This window comes from Schistocerca nitens, unplaced genomic scaffold (genome assembly GCF_023898315.1).
Source record: "Schistocerca nitens isolate TAMUIC-IGC-003100 unplaced genomic scaffold, iqSchNite1.1 HiC_scaffold_380, whole genome shotgun sequence".
NCBI lineage: Eukaryota > Metazoa > Arthropoda > Insecta > Orthoptera > Acrididae > Schistocerca > Schistocerca nitens.
Window position 1 is genome coordinate 270054 of NW_026045914.1, and position 20207 is coordinate 290260.

A 20207-nucleotide genomic window follows, 5' to 3' on the forward strand; every position below is an offset into this window, starting at 1 on the left:
AACGCTTTCAGTCTTAGAACGGAGGTGTGGGAGTTCAGAGAAAATTGGTTAAAATTATAGAAAATAGCAACGGGAGGTTAAGATGCTTACAGTAAATGTCGTGGTGTCATTTTTTTATGGTTTCTCAGTCACACATGTTAATCCCAAACTATTTTACATCAGTAATTATGGTAGTATTTACAACTACTTAGTATGTTGCATAGCTCTGCTTCCTCTCACAACGGAGAATGGAACAAAATGACGAGGCTCTAGTTATAAAAGGACGAGGGAGGCGTTTGAGGCAAATTACCGCCAATAATAAACAAACCGGTGGAGGACAGGGGCAGCCTGTTCCCTGTCGGCCCAGAGGAGGTGTGACCTCGTTACCTGTTCCAGAAACGGCCCAGTGGATCGCTGGCCTCGCCATAGGGTAGTGGGAGGGGATCTCAAGTTATCAGTGAGCTTGGCATCCTAGAACAATGGACTCTTTCTTCCAGAGCCCGCGCTGATGCAAGATCCCTGGTGTTTATAACATCCCTGTTGAATGCAGAACCAGTTACGTCGGTCAATCCACCCGCACCGTTTCCGGCCGCTGTGCAGAACATCGACGGCGTATTAAAACTGGAGAAGTGAAGAAATCTGCAGTTGCCGAGCACAGCCTCACAAACAAACAGAATATACGGTTCGACGAAACAAAAGCTTTGTCCCAGGCTCCTACATACAGGGATTCTGTAATTACGTATAAAGGTGGCAGGAATGACAATGTGCGAAAAGAACTTCAACCGTGACAGCGGATGTAATCTTAGCGGTGCATGGAAGCGAGCTCGCGATGCAAAGAGGAGGCAGAGATATTCGTCGCAATGTTTACGATACTACTGGGGCTGTAACGCCGCCAGCGCCTACATTCACACCACGCGCGATAGTATTACGTAATTACCAACCAATCAGAAGCTGTCGATGGGCTACGTAAGGAGACCACAGCAACATTTTGACAGTCAGTTGCTCCTGACGAAGGCGATGGAGATAATCTTCGAAAACTTGAGTTTTTACTCTGAACTGACGTGGCTATAAAAAAAAAGACGTTATTCTGCAACACCGTAATGCAAGACCTCACTGCGGAAGACGAACCCACGAGAAAATTACGTGGTAGCTATTACTTCACCCACCATACTAGCCCGATATTGCGCTATCGGGTTTCCATTTATTCCGATCGCTACAACATTTGCTAAGCGGCAAAATAATGTGAAAATGTGTATGATGTCCAAAATGCCACCTCCAGGTACTTTGCTCAAAAACCAATTGATTTTTATCGATATGGTATTAAACTTTGCACATTAGATGCAAAAGAGTTTTGGTAATGAACGTGTTTACATCACTAATTAGTTATTTGAATCACTAATTATTTGTTTGAATTGAATGTAAGAGAAACGACATTATATTCCGTTCTCCCATTCACACACGCACATACATACATACATACATACATACATACACGCAACCTGACAGATATGTGCATGTATATAATGTGTACATTTATTTCATTAGATGTTGAATTATGTAAGTGATTCACAAAATGGTAAGACTTCCTTCACTCCTCGTGATTGCGAACGTACAACAGTCCCGAAATCATTGGTTCTGAACCATCATCTACACGTCTTGCATGAGGTGTATACGAGTAGCAGCTAGTTTCTGGGTGGCAAGATTTAACGAGAAAACGTCAAAAGTGCCACAAGAAATCTTACTTTACGCCATCGCTGATTGATAGTGGGCTTCAGGTGTATATATCACCGATATAGTATACAGGCTGAGTCACGAGGGTTTCCCCAGGTTTCTGGAGGGTATTCCTTAGGTTATTTGGAACAAAAAATGTAAATCAAGTAATGGGATCACATCCGTAATTAAGGAGCTGCAGTAACAGAAAAACTCAGGAAAATGGCAGAAGAAGCTTTTACTGTAGGATTTCACTATAAAAATACACATAATAATTAATTTAAACAATTTGTAGCAGTCTCTTGCATTCAGAGTGGATTAAAAGCAAATGTTCAAAATTTCCTCCTTGGATCTGAAGGAAAGTCTCGCACGGGAGTGAGCAGCGCGAGCAGCATTTCGTAATTTCACATGCTCGTTCGTTATTGACGCTGCGGCACCGAAAGTGCGCTGTGGTAATTCTTCTGGTGGTTGCACCTTCACTTCGCACACGCTGCCTGCCATCCAGCCCCAGATCTGGGGATCTGGCAGGGCCCCGCGACCTATCGATCGATGTGGGGATTGCTGATTAAGACAGGCTGTCACTACATGGTGGAAGTGTGCAGGCGTCCCGTCATGTTGAACGTACATGTCGCATCTTGTTTCCGGAAGAACATCTTCAAGAAGCTGCGATAAGTCTTCTTGTAAAAAGTTACCGTGCATCTGACCTTTTAAATTTGCCGGGAGAATAAACGGTCCCAGTAACTGGTCACAAACAACACCACACGAGACACTGACACTGTATCTGCGTTGAAACTGAGATACTACCGAGGCATGGGGATTTTCGTCTGCCCACACATGCATGTTGTGCATGTTGTCGATGCCATCTCTTGTAAATGTTGCTTCATCATTGAACATTAGGAAGCGACAGAGCTGCCGATTTCCATTTAACCAGTTACGAAAGTGCAAACGTTTGGCACAATCATGTGGCTCTGAATGGTGAGCTTTCTGCACATGAAAAGGATACAGTCGATTCTCATGAAGAATCCTACATAGCTCAGATTGTGAAACGTTCAGTCGCGTAGCTAGGCGTCTTGTACTTTAACGAGGACTGCGATCTACCGAATTAAGAATGTTTTCCTCTTCTTGAACGTCACGATGTCTTTCAGAGTGAATACGAATACTGGGAAGAGTACCAACTTCTGGCAATGTTCGATATGTTCCACTAAATCCTACGATTAGTATACCGATGGCGATATTCGGCAACAGCAGCTTTCGCATTACCATCACAGAAGCCCAAAATGTACGCAATCTCTCCATACTCCTGTGATGAAAACTTGTACGGGATCGCAAAGTTTACTGTACACAGGAGACAATAACAGTAAACAATGACTGCAGTATCAACAACGTGGTTGTTATGGAAACGTACCACTCGCTGCACTTGTCTACCTGACTGATCGTGTGTCCTGCGAACACAAGCGTAGCGATCCGTACACCGTGGCAAGTTTCGGAACTATGGATCTGATCACAGTACTGTATTTACATTTTTTGTTCCAAATAACCTAAGCACAACCTCCAGCAACAGGGGGAAAACCTCGTGATTCACCCTCTATAATGCATTACTACATGCTGCCAGGTGTATTCAGTTTTACAGACAACTTGAATATTGTAAAAAATCGCATTTTTCAGGAATGTCATTACTGCACAAAATAGCACCTCTTGGTATATAAATTAATTTTATATTTGGTAACTCTTTAGATTTTCAAATAAAATTTCTGTTGATTTCAATACACAAGTAGAGAGGAGAGATAACTTCTTTAGTTTCGTATTTACTGGACTAATTTAGTTTAATGTCCAATCTGGGGAAGAAAACAATTTCATTAAGATAGCGAAGATCGTCTGTAGTTTTCGAGTCTGACTTCTTGCATCAATTTGGTGGTTGTACATATCAGTATGTGGCAACTGGGAGTTTCTTTCCACTATAAGCTAAGTTACCTCCCTTGGTATTTGCATCCCTGTAATATAGGTTCTCAACTTAACTTCTCAGGTGTCGTGAAATCCAATCGACTCTAAATGGACGACAGTGTTAAACGGTGAATAAATTTACAAACGGAAGAGGAAGCTCACTTCGGGATGCGTAAACACAAAAGTCTTTCGTACTGTCCTGGGTTGAGTATCGGAATGTTAGTCCGTTTTGAGTGGTTTTGTCTTTGCCTTCTTGTAAAATTAACTCCAGAGACAATGCAGATACAGTAAATAACGAACTCACTCACTAATTTAGCAAAAGTAAGCAGCAAAAATATTACGCAAACAAGGTAAGATTGAATTCATGGACTCCTCCCCACACATTTATTGCTTAGTGATATTTTTCGTTATCACTAAGAATCTGTTAGATGTGAATTGCCACTTAACCTCACCATGTAATTTCCGTATGTTCTTTGTTTCTATTGTGTCTTGTGACAGCCAGAGCGAGAGGACCAGCAGCAGCGAGTACTGTTTGTATAAAGCGTTTATTTTGCATTTTGTATACGACCTTCCACTAAGGAAGGGATTCTATTAGTGTTTATCTGCTCTGCATAGTAACTAACAGTTCTTGATAAAACTTTACGTAGTTTTCGTGTTAGATTTCTTAGTGTTTTCTTGATCGTTCAGAACAGAAAGCGCCCTAAAACCGTCTTTTGTTTGTTTCGCGGCCGTTAGCCACTAGTCACTTGAATCAGCAGTTGTCTTGTGACAGCCAGAGCGAGAGGACCAGCAGCAGCGAGTACTGTTTGTATAAAGCGTTTATTTTGCATTTTGTATACGACCTTCCACTAAGGAAGGGATTCTATTAGTGTTTATCTGCTCTGCATAGTAACTAACAGTTCTTGATAAAACTTTACGTAGTTTTCGTGTTAGATTTCTTAGTGTTTTCTTGATCGTTCAGAACAGAAAGCGCCCTAAAACCGTCTTTTGTTTGTTTCGCGGCCGTTAGCCACTAGTCACTTGAATCAGCAGTTGTCTTGTGACAGCCAGAGCGAGAGGACCAGCAGCAGCGAGTACTGTTTGTATAAAGCGTTTATTTTGCATTTTGTATACGACCTTCCACTAAGGAAGGGATTCTATTAGTGTTTATCTGCTCTGCATAGTAACTAACAGTTCTTGATAAAACTTTACGTAGTTTTCGTGTTAGATTTCTTAGTGTTTTCTTGATCGTTTAGAACAGAAAGCGCCCTAAAACCGTCTTTTGTTTGTTTCGCGGCCGTTAGCCACTAGTCACTTGAATCAGCAGTTGTCTTGTGACAGCCAGAGCGAGAGGACCAGCAGCAGCGAGTACTGTTTGTATAAAGCGTTTATTTTGCATTTTGTATACGACCTTCCACTAAGGAAGGGATTCTATTAGTGTTTATCTGCTCTGCATAGTAACTAACAGTTCTTGATAAAACTTTACGTAGTTTTCGTGTTAGATTTCTTAGTGTTTTCTTGATCGTTCAGAACAGAAAGCGCCCTAAAACCGTCTTTTGTTTGTTTCGCGGCCGTTAGCCACTAGTCACTTGAATCAGCAGTTGTCTTGTGACAGCCAGAGCGAGAGGACCAGCAGCAGCGAGTACTGTTTGTATAAAGCGTTTATTTTGCATTTTGTATACGACCTTCCACTAAGGAAGGGATTCTATTAGTGTTTATCTGCTCTGCATAGTAACTAACAGTTCTTGATAAAACTTTACGTAGTTTTCGTGTTAGATTTCTTAGTGTTTTCTTGATCGTTCAGAACAGAAAGCGCCCTAAAACCGTCTTTTGTTTGTTTCGCGGCCGTTAGCCACTAGTCACTTGAATCAGCAGTTGTCTTGTGACAGCCAGAGCGAGAGGACCAGCAGCAGCGAGTACTGTTTGTATAAAGCGTTTATTTTGCATTTTGTATACGACCTTCCACTAAGGAAGGGATTCTATTAGTGTTTATCTGCTCTGCATAGTAACTAACAGTTCTTGATAAAACTTTACGTAGTTTTCGTGTTAGATTTCTTAGTGTTTTCTTGATCGTTTAGAACAGAAAGCGCCCTAAAACCGTCTTTTGTTTGTTTCGCGGCCGTTAGCCACTAGTCACTTGAATCAGCAGTTGTCTTGTGACAGCCAGAGCGAGAGGACCAGCAGCAGCGAGTACTGTTTGTATAAAGCGTTTATTTTGCATTTTGTATACGACCTTCCACTAAGGAAGGGATTCTATTAGTGTTTATCTGCTCTGCATAGTAACTAACAGTTCTTGATCGTTAGGAGAGAAATTTATTTTGTACTTATTTGCTGCGCTTAGCTTTTAAATAGTTTTTCTGGGAAAACCTAGCGTAGTTTTCGCGTCTCGTATTTCAGTGAGTGTTTCTTGATTATCAGAGTAGCTCATCAGAAGATTATCTTGGGAATTTGTCACCGTATAGAGTAGGGTAAACATAGTCATGTGTAGGGACTGTGGTTGTTGTGAGCGGACGCAAGGAGAATTGGCCACTCTTCGGGGGCAGGTGGAGGCTTTGTCTGTTAGGCTCATCGAGCTCGAGGCGCAGGCGTCGGCTCGTAGTGGCGTTGGGGCAACTGTGGTGAGACCTATGCCTACTTCGGTGGCCTTGGAATCACATGGAACCCCTGATGTCGCTGCGTCTTCCGGCAGTGAGCATCTTACCGGTCAGCCATCACTCCAGGGTGAATGGCGGACAGTGGTGGGCTCGCGCGTGCCTGGCCGAAAGGCGAAGGTGGGATCTGGCCGCGTGGCAGCTGCCTTACCCCTTTCCAACAGGTACGGGGTGCTTCCTAGTGGTGATGACATCGTTTCCGAGCCACCACAGGATGCCTCGCCTGTTGGGCCAGTGGCCGATTCTCCGGCAAGGTCCCGACAGTCACAGAGGGCGGGCCTATTAGTTATAGGGAGCTCCAACGTTAGGCGGGTTATGGAGCCCCTCAGGAAAATAGCGGGTAGGTCGGGGAAGAATGCCAGTGTGCACTCGGTGTGCTTGCCGGGGGGTCTCGTCCGTAATGTGGAGGAGGCCCTTCCGGCAGCTATTGAACGCACTGGGTGTGACCGGCTGCAGATAGTAGCACATGTCGGAACGAATGACGCCTGCCGCTTGGGTTCTGAGGCCATCCTTGGTTCCTTCCGGCGGCTGGCTGATTTGGTGAAGACAACCAGCATCGCACGCGGAGTGCAAGCTGAGCTTAATATCTGCAGCATAGTGCCCAGAGTCGATCGCGGTCCTCTGGTTTGGAGCCGTGTGGAGGGTCTAAACCAGAGGCTCAGACGACTCTGCGACTATAATGGTTGCAAATTCATCGACCTCCGTTATTGGGTGGAGAACTGTAGGGCCCCCCTAGACAGGTCAGGCGTGCACTACACACCGGAAGCAGCTACTAGGGTAGCAGAGTACGTGTGGCGTGCACACGGGGGTTTTTTAGGTTAGAGGGACCCCCCTTGGGCGAAACGATAAAATACCTGACGGCTTACCAGAGAGAACATCAGCATCGTTGATAAAGAACGTCCGTCCTCAGAGACCAAAAACAGGAAAAGTTAACGTAATATTGGTAAACTGCAGGAGTATCCAGGGCAAGGTTCCTGAATTAGTATCGCTTATTGAAGGAAATAGTGCGCATATAGTATTAGGAACGGAAAGTTGGTTAAAACCGGAAGTGAACAGTAACGAAATCCTAGACACAGAATGGAATATATACCGCAAGGATAGGATAAACGCCAATGGTGGAGGAGTATTTATAGCAGTAAAGAATTCAATAATATCCAGTGAAGTTATTAGCGAATGCGAATGTGAAATAATCTGGGTTAAGTTAAGTATCAAAGGTGGGTCAGATATGATAGTCGGATGCTTCTATAGACCACCTGCATCAGCAACCGTAGTAGTTGAGCGCCTCAGAGAGAACCTGCAGAACGTCGTGAAGAAGTTTCGTGATCATACTATTGTAATAGGGGGAGACTTCAATCTACCAGGTATAGAATGGGATAGTCACACAATCAGAACTGGAGCCAGGGACAGAGACTCTTGTGACATTATCCTGACTGCCTTGTCCGAGAATTACTTCGAGCAGATAGTTAGAGAACCAACTCGTGAAGCTAACGTTTTAGACCTCATAGCAACAAATAGACCGGAACTTTTCGACTCCGTGAATGTAGAAGAGGGTATCAGTGATCATAAGTCAGTGGTTGCATCAATGACTACAAGTGTAATAAGAAATGCCAAGAAAGGAAGGAAAATATATTTGCTTAACAAGAGTGATAGGGCACAAATCGCAGAATATCTGAGTGACCACCATCAAACGTTCATTTCTGAGGAAGAGGATGTGGAACAAAAATGGAAAAAATTCAGAAACATCGTCCAGTACGCCTTAGATAAGTTCGTACCGACTAAGGTCCAAAGCGAGGGGAAAGATCCACCGTGGTATAACAATCATGTACGAAAGGTACTACGGAAACAAAGAAAGCTTCATCATAGGTTTAAGAGTAGTCGAATCATAGCTGATAAGGAAAAGCTGAACGAAGCGAAAAAGAGCGTAAAGAGAGCAATGAGAGAAGCATTCAACGAATTCGAACATAAAACATTGGCAAACAATCTAAACAAGAACCCTAAAAAGTTTTGGTCATATGTAAAATCGGTAAGCGGATCTAAATCCCCTATTCAGTCACTCACTGACCACGATGGCACCGAAACAGAGGACGACCGAAGAAAGGCAGAAATACTGAATTCAGTGTTCCGAAACTGTTTCACTGCGGAAAATCGTAACACGGTCCCTGACTTCAGCCGTCGCACGGACGTCAAAATGGAAAATATTGAAATAAACGATATCGGAATTGAAAAACAACTGCTATCACTTAGTAGCGGAAAAGCATCCGGACCAGACGAGATACCCGTAAGATTCTACAGTGATTATGCTAAAGAACTTGCCCCCTTTCTATCAGCAATTTATCGTAGATCTCTGGAAGAACGTAAAGTACCTAGCGACTGGAAGAAAGCGCAGGTCGTTCCCATTTTCAAGAAGGGTCATAAATCAGATGCGAATAATTATAGGCCTATTTCGCTTACGTCAATCTGTTGTAGAATAATGGAACATGTTTTATGTTCTCGTATTATGACGTTCTTAGATAATACAAATCTCCTTCATCATAACCAACATGGATTCCGCAAACAGAGATCATGTGAAACTCAGCTCGCCCTATTTGTCCAAGAAATTCACAGTGCCGTAGACACTGGCGAGCAGATTGATGCCGTATTCCTGGACTTCAGGAAGGCATTTGATACGGTTCCGCACTTACGTTTAGTGAAAAAAATACGAGCTTACGGAATATCGGACCAGGTTTGTGATTGGATTCAGGATTTCCTAGAAGAAAGAACACAACATGTCATTCTTAACGGTTCAAAATCTGCAGATGTAGAGGTAATTTCGGGAGTACCGCAAGGAAGCGTGATAGGACCTTTATTGTTTACAATATACATAAATGACTTAGTTGACAACATCGGTAGCTCCGTGAGGCTATTTGCAGATGACACGGTTGTCTACAAGAAAGTAGCAACATCAGAAGACTCGTACGTACTCCAGGAAGACCTGCAGAGGATTAATGAATGGTGCGACAGCTGGCAGCTTTCCCTAAACGTAGATAAATGTAATATAATGCGCATACATAGGGGCAGAAATCCATTCCAGTACGATTATGCCATAGGTGGTAAATCATTGGAAGCGGTAACGACCGTAAAATACTTAGGAGTTACTATCCGGAGCGATCTGAAGTGGAATGATCACATAAAACAAATAGTCGGAAAAGCAGGCGCCAGGTTGAGATTCATAGGAAGAATTCTAAGAAAATGTGACTCATCGACGAAAGAAGTAGCTTACAAAACGCTTGTTCGTCCGATTCTTGAGTATTGCTCATCAGTATGGGACCCTTACCAGGTTGGATTAATAGAAGAGATAGACATGATCCAGCGAAAAGCAGCGCGATTCGTCATGGGGACATTTAGTCAGCGCGAGAGCGTTACGGAGATGCTGAACAAGCTCCAGTGGCGGACACTTCAAGAAAGGCGTTACGCAATACGGAGAGGTTTATTATCGAAATTACGAGAGAGCACATTCCGGGAAGAGATGGGCAACATATTACTACCGCCCACATATATCTCGCGTAATGATCACAACGAAAAGATCCGAGAAATTAGAGCAAATACGGAGACTTACAAGCAGTCGTTCTTCCCACGCACAATTCGTGAATGGAACAGGGAAGGGGGGATCAGATAGTGGTACAATAAGTACCCTCCGCCACACACCGTAAGGTGGCTCGCGGAGTATAGATGTAGATGTAGATGTAGAAAAATAAAAATCTATTCCATAACGCACTGTTTCTTGAATTATTTTTTTATTGACATTCAAGGATAGAGGACTTCTGTTACCTGCATGAGAAGTTACAAAGTATGTTGTGTGGATACCTAAATTCTCATGAGCATGTAGGAAATTATTCTGCTATGATAAATGTTAAAGCCTTCATATCGACATAAATATCAGGCTTTTCTATAGTAGCAGATTCTTCAAAGTAATATCTTTCTTGCTAACTTTTCTATGTTTGATTTAGTGTAAGTAAGCCCAAACGTTTATTGCTTTTACTAAAAGTTAATTATTAATGCAGTTTATAGCAAATACAACATGCAACAGCTTTTGAGTGTTAGACTGGCATGCATTCGCGAGTAAATTGCAATGAGAGTTAACAGCAACTGTCAGACGGTCCATAAGTAAAAATTATCAACATACTGTTTAAATTCTTTGTGCTGCAACCGCTTTATAAATGTTTTGAGTAAAAGGATAGAAGATAGTATGTGAGGTATAAATGCTGTGGAAAAATATCAAAGTTCAGCGAACTTAAGAGACGTTTTCTTAAAAAACAGTACTGGTCGAATTTTCAGAATATTTCTACTCCAAGTCAGTAGTGATCGGAAATAAGCAGAATAAATTAGTTCCCTCATTTTTAAATCAGCCGTTACTCTGCAAGGACCTAAGTGCGTCAACGCACTAGCAACGATTTTGGTGACATCCGTTCTGTCGGCTACAGATACTGCATAGTCAATATACGTAAAATATTGTTGCACGTATTACAGTATCGTTGTGCACAATTACTTGTATCAGTGATGTCGGGTATTTAATGTAATATCTTTACTTTCTCACGCAACGGCCGTGCCGCAGTGGATACACCGGTTCCCGTCAGATCACCGAAGTTAAGCGCTATCGGACGTGGTCGGCACTTGGATGGGTGACCATCCGGGTCGCCATGTGCTGTTGCCATTTTTCGGGGTGCACTCAGCCTCGTGATGCCAACTGAGGAGCTACTCGACCGAATAGAGGCGGCTCCGCTCAAAGAAAACCATCACAACGACCGGGAGAGCGGAGTGCTGACCACACGCCCCTCCTATCCGCATCCTCACCTTAAGGATGACACGGCGGTCGGATGGTCCCGATGGGCCACTTGTGGCCTGAAGACGGAGTGCTTTTTTTTTTTACTTTCCCACCTCATTACGTCTACATCTACATCTACATCCATACTCCGCAAGCCACCTGACGGTGTGTGGCAGAGGGTACCTTGAGTACCTCTATCGGTTCTCCCTTCTATCCCAGTCTCGTATTGTTCGTGGAAAGAAGGATTGTCGGTATGCTTCTGTGTGGGCTCTAATCTCTCTGATTTTATCCTCATGGTCTCTTCGCTAGATATACGTAGAAGGGAGCAATATACTGCTTGACTCTTCGGTGAAGGTATGTTCCCGAAACTTCAACAAAAGCCCGTACCGAGCTACTGAGCGTCTCTCCTGCAGAGTCTTCCACTGGAGTTTATCTATCATCTCCATAACGCTTTCGCGATTACTAAATGATCCTGTAACGAAGCGCGCTGCTCTTCTATCAACCCTATCTGGTACGGATCCCACACTGGTGAGCAATATTCAAGCAGTGGGCGAACAAGTGTACTGTAAACTACTTCCTTTGTTTTCGGATTGCATTTCCTTAGGATTCTTCCAATGAATCTCAGTCTAGCATCTGCTTTACCACCGATTAAATTTATATGATCATTCCATTTTAAATCACTCCTAATGCGTACTCCCAGATAATTTATGGAATTAACTGCTTCCAGTTGCTGACCTGCTATTTTGTAGCTAAATGATAAGGGATCTATCTTTCTATGTATTCGCAGCACATTACACTTGTCTACATTGAGATTCAATTGCCATTCTCTGCACCATGCGTCAATTCGCTGCAGATCCTCCTGCATTTCAGTACAATTTTCCATTGTTACAACCTCTCGATATACCACAGCATCATCTGCAAAAAGCCTCAGTGAACTCCCGATGTTATCCCCAAGGTCATTTATGTATATTGTGAACAGCAACGGTCCTACGGCACTCCCCTGCGGCACACCTGAAATCACTCTTACTTCGGAAGACTTCTCTCCATTGAGAATGACATGCTGCGTTCTGTTATCTAGGAACTCTTCAATCCAATCACACAATTGGCCTGATAGTCCATATGCTCTTACTTTGTTCATTAAACGACTGTGAGGAACTGTATCGAACGTATTGCGGAAGTCAAGAAACACGGCATCTACCTGTGAACCCATGTCTATGGCCCTCTGAGTCTCGTGGACGTGTTCAACAACATTACGTTTAGCTACTGGACAAAACTGTCACGACCTAAACTCTTCGTTACTTTCAGGTTAAGTAAGGTTAGAAAGAAAATTTTTAAAACTATTTCAATAAATATGGCAGGTTGGAAACCGAAGGCTTTTACCACGTTTGAGGAGTAGTGGGAGTGGATTCACGGAAGTCAAGCAAACGGTGCAGTGACGGAAGTGCTCACGGGCGGAAGTACTCACTGGTTGCGTGACAGGCCGAGGAGAGTGAGCGCCGGCAGGGCGCAGAAGGCGTGCGCGCCGACGCTGGTCAGCGCGCCCCCGGTCACCTTCAGGGTCGTCACCTTGGGCAGGACGCGGCCCCGGAAGCTGGAGCTGTCCAGAGACGAGACTGCCGTGTTGGTGAGGAGCAGCAGCTGGAGGCCGCTGGGCAGCATCCGCGGCACCTCAGCCACCGCCATACCGGAGCACTGCTTCCCCACGTCCTGGTAGTCCGCCGAAGGGTACCACTCGCACGCCATCTCCGCTGTCGTGCAAGCCGGTACGCACAGAGACAGTACGGCTAGCTTTCCGATCATCTTTCTTTTGTTCTGTGAACAAATGAGAGTGTCAGATAAATACAGTGATTTTCATGGGATGCATGGTCTACAAATTCCCCAGTTAACTGTGGAATATACCGGGTGATCAAAAAGTCAGTATAAATTTGAAAACTGACTAAATCACGGAATAATATAGATTGTTTCCCAGTACGCCCTCGTTCATTGGACTCAGCCTTCCCGTGAACACTTTGTCACTCTGGGACGCCTCCTGCAGGTGTAACCAGCTGCTAAGGTCTTCGCGTGCCGAGAGGAGGAACTGTAGCAAATACGGTGAGAGGGCGTTGATGGGACCGTTCGAACACGTACTCTAAATTCTTGAAGCCCCAGTGGAGATAGAGTATTTTATACGGTTCTTTCATGTGATTACCATAGATTTCATGTTCTTCTACGACTTTCAAGACATACTTCAGGAAATGTGTGTATGGATTGAATAAAAGTCTCAGCTGAATTTCATTTATATGATCTCGAAAGGCTCTAATTATTTCGTAGTGAAGTGTGTTTTTCAATTCGGATATGGAAAGTTCTACCTGTCTGACACATACGCTTTCTTCATTGTCTTTGCATTTACTCTTGTACATACCTGAAGCACTAAATTTAAAACTTTATTATTTGCACGCTGTTTTAGTTTGGAACGAAGAGCTTCCCTACTATGGAAATCCATACTTACCCTAGTCTTATGAAACTGCAGCCCAATTGTATCTGTTATCTATAGGCATGCACTGGGTGATCATAAAGTCAGTATAAATGGTTCAAATGGCTCTGAGCACTATGCGCCTTAACTTCGGAGGTCATCAGTCGCCTAGAACTTAGAACTAATTAAACCTAACTAACCTAAGGACATCACACACATCCATGCCCGAGACAGGATTCGAACCTGCGACCGTAGCGGTCGCTCGGCTCCAGACTGTAGCGCCTAGAACCGCAAGGCTACTCCGGCCGGCAAAGTCAGTATAAACTTGAAAACTGAATAAATACGGAATAATGTAGATAGAGAGGTACAAATTGACACACGTGCTTGGAATGACGTGGGGTTTTATTAGAACAAAAAAAAAAAAAAAAAAAAAATACAAACGTTCAAAAAATGGCCGGCCGCGGTGGTCTAGCGGTTCTAGGCGCTCAGTCCGGAACCGCGCGACTACTACGGTCGCAGGTTCGAATCCTGGCTCGGGCATGGATGTGTGTGATGTCCTTAGGTTAGTTAGGTTTAAGTAGTTCTAAGTTCTAGGGGACTGCTGACCACAGATATTAAGTCCCATAGTGCTCAGAACCATTTGAACCATTTTTTTCAAAAAATGTCCGACAGATGGCTCTTCATCTGATCAGAATAGCAATAATTAGCATAACAAAGTAAGACAAAGCAAACATGATGTTCTTTACGGGAAATGCTCAATATGGTCCACCATCATTCCTCAACAATAGCTGTAGTCGAGGAATAATGTTGTGAACAGCACTGTAAAGCATGTCCGGAGTTATGCTGAGACATTGGCGTCGGATGTTGTCTTTCAGCATCCCTAGAGATGTCGGTCGCTCACGATACACTTGCAACTTCAGATAACCCCAAATCCAATAATCGCACCGACTGGGAGGCCAAGCATGACGAAAGTGGATCTTTCACGTGTCTAGCAATATGAGGTGTTTTTTTTTTTGTTCTAATAAAACCCCATGTCATTCCAAGCATGTGTGTCAATTTACACCTCTCTATCTACATTATTCCGTGGTTTATTAAGTTTTCAAATTTATACTGACTTTTTGATCACCCAGTACATAATATAATTATTTTTTTTATATTCTGATTTTATATCTGCATTATGGTCTAAAGTATTACATCTACAAAATATTACATATACATCTGCGCACTCTGACCATAATTAAATGGTTATGAACTGCTTATTAAAACTGAACAAACTGTAAAACTGCAGGTAATTAAGGAGACGGTATCTGGCTAAGCTGAAAGTAACAGAGGAGGTTGAGGTTTCAAAGGGAGCGTTAGGCAACTATTGGCTGAAACGGTGGTCATGAGCACAATAGAAAACGAGTAGTTAGTTCTGAGAGATGAAACACTGAAGGCAGCTGGGAATCAAATAGGCAAAACCCACAAATCACAGCACAAACCCGTGGATAACGCACGAAATATTGAAAATAATTGACGAAAGGAAAAAATGTGAAGATGTGGAAACTAAAACAGGGAACAGCAACTACAGAAGTTTAGAATTGAGACTGACAGGAAATGCAAAATAGCAATGCAGCAATGGATAAACGAGAAAAGCAAGGATTGTGAAATATGCATAACTGGATCATAGACAAATGTCGCCTATAGGAAAATTAAAGAGCCCCTTTCTACAAAAGAGATTCAGCTGTATGAATATCACTAGCTCTGACAGTTAACCGCTACTAAGTAATGAAGGTAAGCTTGAATCTGGAACTAATATGTAGAAGGGAAAGAAAGGCAACATTACAGGAAGGAGATGAAGATGAGCTACGAGAATGATACTGCGAGAAGAATCTGTATTGCAGTGAAAGAGATCAGTCGAAAAACACCCCAGGAGTAGACGACGTCACCTAGACATTACTAAAATCCTCGGGAGATCCACCCATCACACAGATCCTCCAGCTGAAGTTGTATGAGGCAGCAGAAATACACTCAGAGTTTAAAAAATGTAATAAATCCAATTACAAAGAAGGAAATTGCTGACAGATGTGAGCTATAATTGAACTATCACTTTAGTTAGTAATGCTAGCAGAATTCTAACATGAATTACACAGCCTGACAAAAAAAAAAAAACAGAAGCACCGCGAGGAAAGTATACGATGCCACTGTAACTTTGCATAAGCACATCACTGGCGGGGACGTAAGTGATCGGAGTTGCAATTCCTGCGACAGGTAGAACGCCCACCAGAGTGCATTAGTCTTGGTCCTGTTTAGTGTTTGTTACGGGGACTGGTAGCATAGGTAGGGGGCGGAGGTGGTGAACAGCGTCAGATGTTGCGAGTTCGCTGTCAAGGACACGGAGATTCCGCGTACTCGTGTGAGACAGCCTTATCAGCACCTGACAGAGTTTCAAAGATCATTTTGGGTCCCCCTTTGCCTGGCTAGTCGAATCATGCAAGATCCAGATTTATGGGGCTTTCGGATGTGACAATGGCCCGATGTTGAACAGTATGGAAATGTGACGACAGGTATACTCGTCCTCAAGGTTCTGGCAGACCACGTGTGGCCACCACAATGAGGGTTCACCGTATTGTCCACCCACCCACATTTGCGCTTGTCATCTGCGAACAAGTAATGGACTCCCTCCAACGCACAATGACCTCCCCATGTGTAGGCTGTAGTTAACACCACGACACAGACGGCAGTGTTTTGTGTGGTGCCGCGACAGGGAAGCATGGATTGCTGATGAATTGTGTTCAGCGTTGAATCGTGTTTCTTCACTACCCCGAATGACCATCGTTGGCGGGTGTGGCGGCGACCTGAGCAGGATCCCATTCTTCCATTGCTTTTGGGACGCTCAGTTGCGCAAGTTCTGGCGTGAGACACCGCGTATGACTTCAGGCTACAGTTGGTTGTGTCTCATGTGTCTCCTCTGTAGTGATAGTACGGCGGTGACGTTTTTCAAGAGCACAGTGCTCGAGCACAGGCGACACATGTCTTTATCAACTGTCTGCGGGGTGTTAATTCTGTGGTCAGAGAGATCGACAGATCTGTCCCCAATAGAACATGTGTGGGTCCATCTCGGACGACAAACCGACGAGGTGGCGCAGTGGTTAGCACACTGCGCCCGCGTTTCGGAGGACGTCGCTTCGAATCTGCGTCGGACCGTCCAGATTTACATTTTCCGTGATTTCCCAATAGCGCTTCCGCCAAATGCCGATGTTTCCTTTGGAAGGGCACAGTCGACTTCCACATCCTTGAATCATTCCGAGCTTGTTTTTCGTGTCTAAATGTTTCGGTGTTGGTAGACTCAACAAAGCCAGACTCCTCCAGCTCATCCCAACGACGGCTGCTGCCGTGGTAGCCAGGGAACACTGCAGGGCTCTTCAACGGCACAAGCGCCACTCTTCAACGGATAATTTTAATTGCGTTCGAGAGACTCCCGGTTAAAGTGCAGTTTTTAGTAAAGAAAAGAAACCAGGAGTGTTGGAATCAACACATCCCAAATATGCTGTCCAATGTATTGACTAAACTCGGCTGCATTTGCGGCCCTCCACCACCACCGACGACGGTTCCTGGCATCCTTGTTGTTGGTAACCTCTGCACTGATCCCATGGTACTCGCAGGCTGTTTCGCAGCTCACTTTCTTCGGACGATAGCTCTTTCCTAAGACAGTGGTCCAGGATATCAAAGACCTGTTTCAACAGCTGTCGCCAAGCTTGCCTCTAGTGAGTATACAACTGCTTTATGATTCTCTTCCCAACCGGATCAGTGCATGCCCCGGGCCAGACGGGGTGCAAAGTCGTGCTGATAAGTGGACCCATACTGCGAAGTTCTTTGTAAATTTAACCTGATGCTGTAATCATTTAAAAACATCGCAATCATTGAAAAACATTGTATCCGTTCTCAACTCGTTTCGTTCCCTCCTCTGGATGTTTCACTTTTTCGTCGTAAATATACTTACAGAATACTGGAAAAGTCGAGTTTGGGGAAGATAACTTTGAATCCCGGAGAAATATACGAACACCCAAGACAGTACTGGCCCTACGGCGTATCTTCAAAGAAAGGTTAAACCTGTGTTTAAAGCATTTATCCATTTAGAGAAAACTTTTGTCATTGTTGACTGGCGCCGGCCGCGGTGGTCTCGCGGTTCTAGGCGCTCAGTCCGGAACCGCGCGACTGCTACGGTCGCAGGTTCGAATCCTGCCTCGGGCATGGATGTGTGTGATGTCCTTAGGTTAGTTAGGTTTAAGTAGTTCTAAGTTCTAGGGGACTGATGACCACAGATGTTAAGTCCCATAGTGCTCAGAACCATTTGAACCATTTGAACCAATTGTTGATTGGGATGCACACAACAAACAGTTCAGCTAACATAGAATATTATTTAATGGGCTTTAATGGACAAAAAATGTTTTCATCCATTGATACAATGATGAACTAACTTAGAGAAAGATGTCCTAGAAGAGGAAATATTAACTGGAAACGGAAAACGCTTGTAAGCAATCATACCATCACTTCCAATCACTTCAGCTAACTTACCATTCACCTTTCAATGGCAACAATTTCCTCTAAGATTAGCGTGCAGTATGACTATAAATGAGCTCAAGGCGAAACACGAAAGTTGTTCGTCGTTGCATCCGAAAGAGGAACACCAAATGTATAACAATATACTTACAGTAAGTTAAATGCTATACGACTGAGAGAATGCAAATTTTTTTCCGATTAAGAAAGCAAATGAAAATAAGCAAAGTGCATATTTCCCACCTAATACACAACGAATGGAAAGAGAAAGATCGAAAAGGGACTATACAAATTACGTGATGAGTTAGACAATAATATTTTGAGGTCACGCGTCCGCCATTTTGTGATGAGACTATCTGATGATGAGCGCCGTAAAATTCCTGCGTAAAAATGATAACACGTACCACAGTGAGTCATTCGTTTGATCGACGTCAGTAAAACGAATATCCGGAATATCTTAAATATAACATCTTGCTCATAGCGACAATATCATTGTATTAATAAACTAGCCCAAGAGGCCAACTCAGGTCAATATGTGTGTGAGCTCACCCCACGTCATCAACAGACGTTGTCCGCCGTCGGGAAACAAACTGCGCCACAGCCGATATGTAACATTTTTTTATGAATTTCTATCATTCTTTCTTAAATTAACTTTCTTTTTAGACAGAGGGAGAGAGGCCAAGGCAAATTTTGAAAACGTTCTGAAAGAAAGGGAAATATGAGAATAGGAGAAGAGAGCGAGAAACAGTTTTGCTGAACAGTTTGAATGTGAAACATTCGACAGAACAGATGGCTTTAGAACGTATGCAAGTTGTGTCTGATCACTGACTATGCACGCGAAAGTAAAAGAAAACTATGAGTATTAATTTTACATGTTTTAAGCATGTGATCTGAGACACTACGCTATAACGTCAGGAACGAGATAACATCAGCAAAAAGATAAGAACGTCACTCCATGGAGGAGTGCCTCAGAAAAGTATTTTCAGCATTCAAGGTTCCGTGTGATTGTAGTAATTCACTTAGCAGGACAAAAATAGATACAGTTTTTGTCATTTGACAGTAGCTTGGCTAATTAATTTAGTATCTGAGACATTTCGTACTGGCTGGAAGATTGTTCATCCGAATGGACGTTGTTCCAGCTGACACATGCAAGGTAATTTTTGCTTTTTTGTTTTTCATTTACATGCAAAACAATGAAAGAGAATCACTGAAACGGATGACAAGTGTATCATGAGGAGCTTCTTGCGACGAACCTATTACGGTACGTAATTTGTTCCTGCAAAACTTTTAAAATCGAAAACTGACATGATCCTGAAGCATCAACATAATGAAATACTAAAGGGCAAAAAAATTACTTACCCAAATTCTCCAAAACTTCTGATACTTAGCAGCAGCGGTCTTTGAAGGACTCAGCATCACGTATCGCGAAGTATCGAAGCAGAGGATAAGAACCCCACCTTGGGTACGGTTTTATAGGTCGTTCCTCCTCAGATAGTACTATCAGTCGTACGACAACGAATTGAGTCGAAGAGCACCGAAATCCGCTCGTTCGTAGAAGATAAAAGAGAAAACAAAATGGCAGAAACTTTTTGAAGTATCTCGCCTGTTGATAAGGTATTACCATCAGACGACGCATCGGAATAAGAGTGATAGCGAGATCGGCAGCAGCTTAGCGACCATCCCGGTTCTCTTTTGAAGGGTCTCCATACTGTCCTTAGCGAAGCCTTTCGATCGCCAAAGTGGCTTTCTGCGCCTAGGTTATTATCTAGCTCTCCAGGCCTTCACAAACCTACTCCCTGTATTAAATTGGACGATGTCTTTGTTATTATAATGGTGTGGCATCCTAAACGGGGGCAAAACAGACAATCTTCGTGCCAAGCTGTGCCTCAAAATGAAATTAACGACTTTCTGAATGAACGTAAACTTCTTAGTGACGGTGACCCTCTTGGAAATTAAAAGGATTGGTTTATTATGCGAAACTATAAGGTTAAATTCTGTTAAAGCTTAAAAATCTGTTCGAGGCCAAGAGCTCATGAAATAAATACTTTTCAGTAAAGCCCAATTACGAAAGTCCCTTCCCCCAAATAAACCAATAAATCCCAATTTCGAAGACTTAGTCCTCTCGATTATTCCAAACCTTTCGTCAGCTTAGTCT

At 43.4% G+C, this 20207-nt stretch overlaps 1 protein-coding gene and 1 pseudogene across 1 annotated transcript in view; one reads left to right on the forward strand and one right to left on the reverse strand.

Moving 5' to 3' along the window:
* LOC126230335 (slit homolog 2 protein-like) overlaps positions 1 to 19514 on the reverse strand; it is a 29568-nt gene extending 10054 nt beyond the window's left edge. The window contains exons 1-2 of the mRNA XM_049942394.1: positions 19412 to 19514; positions 12527 to 12873 (exon numbers count right to left, since the gene is read on the reverse strand). Of these exons, the coding sequence (XP_049798351.1) occupies positions 12527 to 12873; positions 19412 to 19468 (404 nt within the window). The 5' untranslated portion in view covers positions 19469 to 19514. The remainder of the gene's footprint in view (positions 1 to 12526; positions 12874 to 19411) is intronic.
* Positions 10833 to 10950, forward strand: LOC126230346 (5S ribosomal RNA; annotated as a pseudogene).
* Positions 19515 to 20207: the final 693 nt, after the last annotated feature.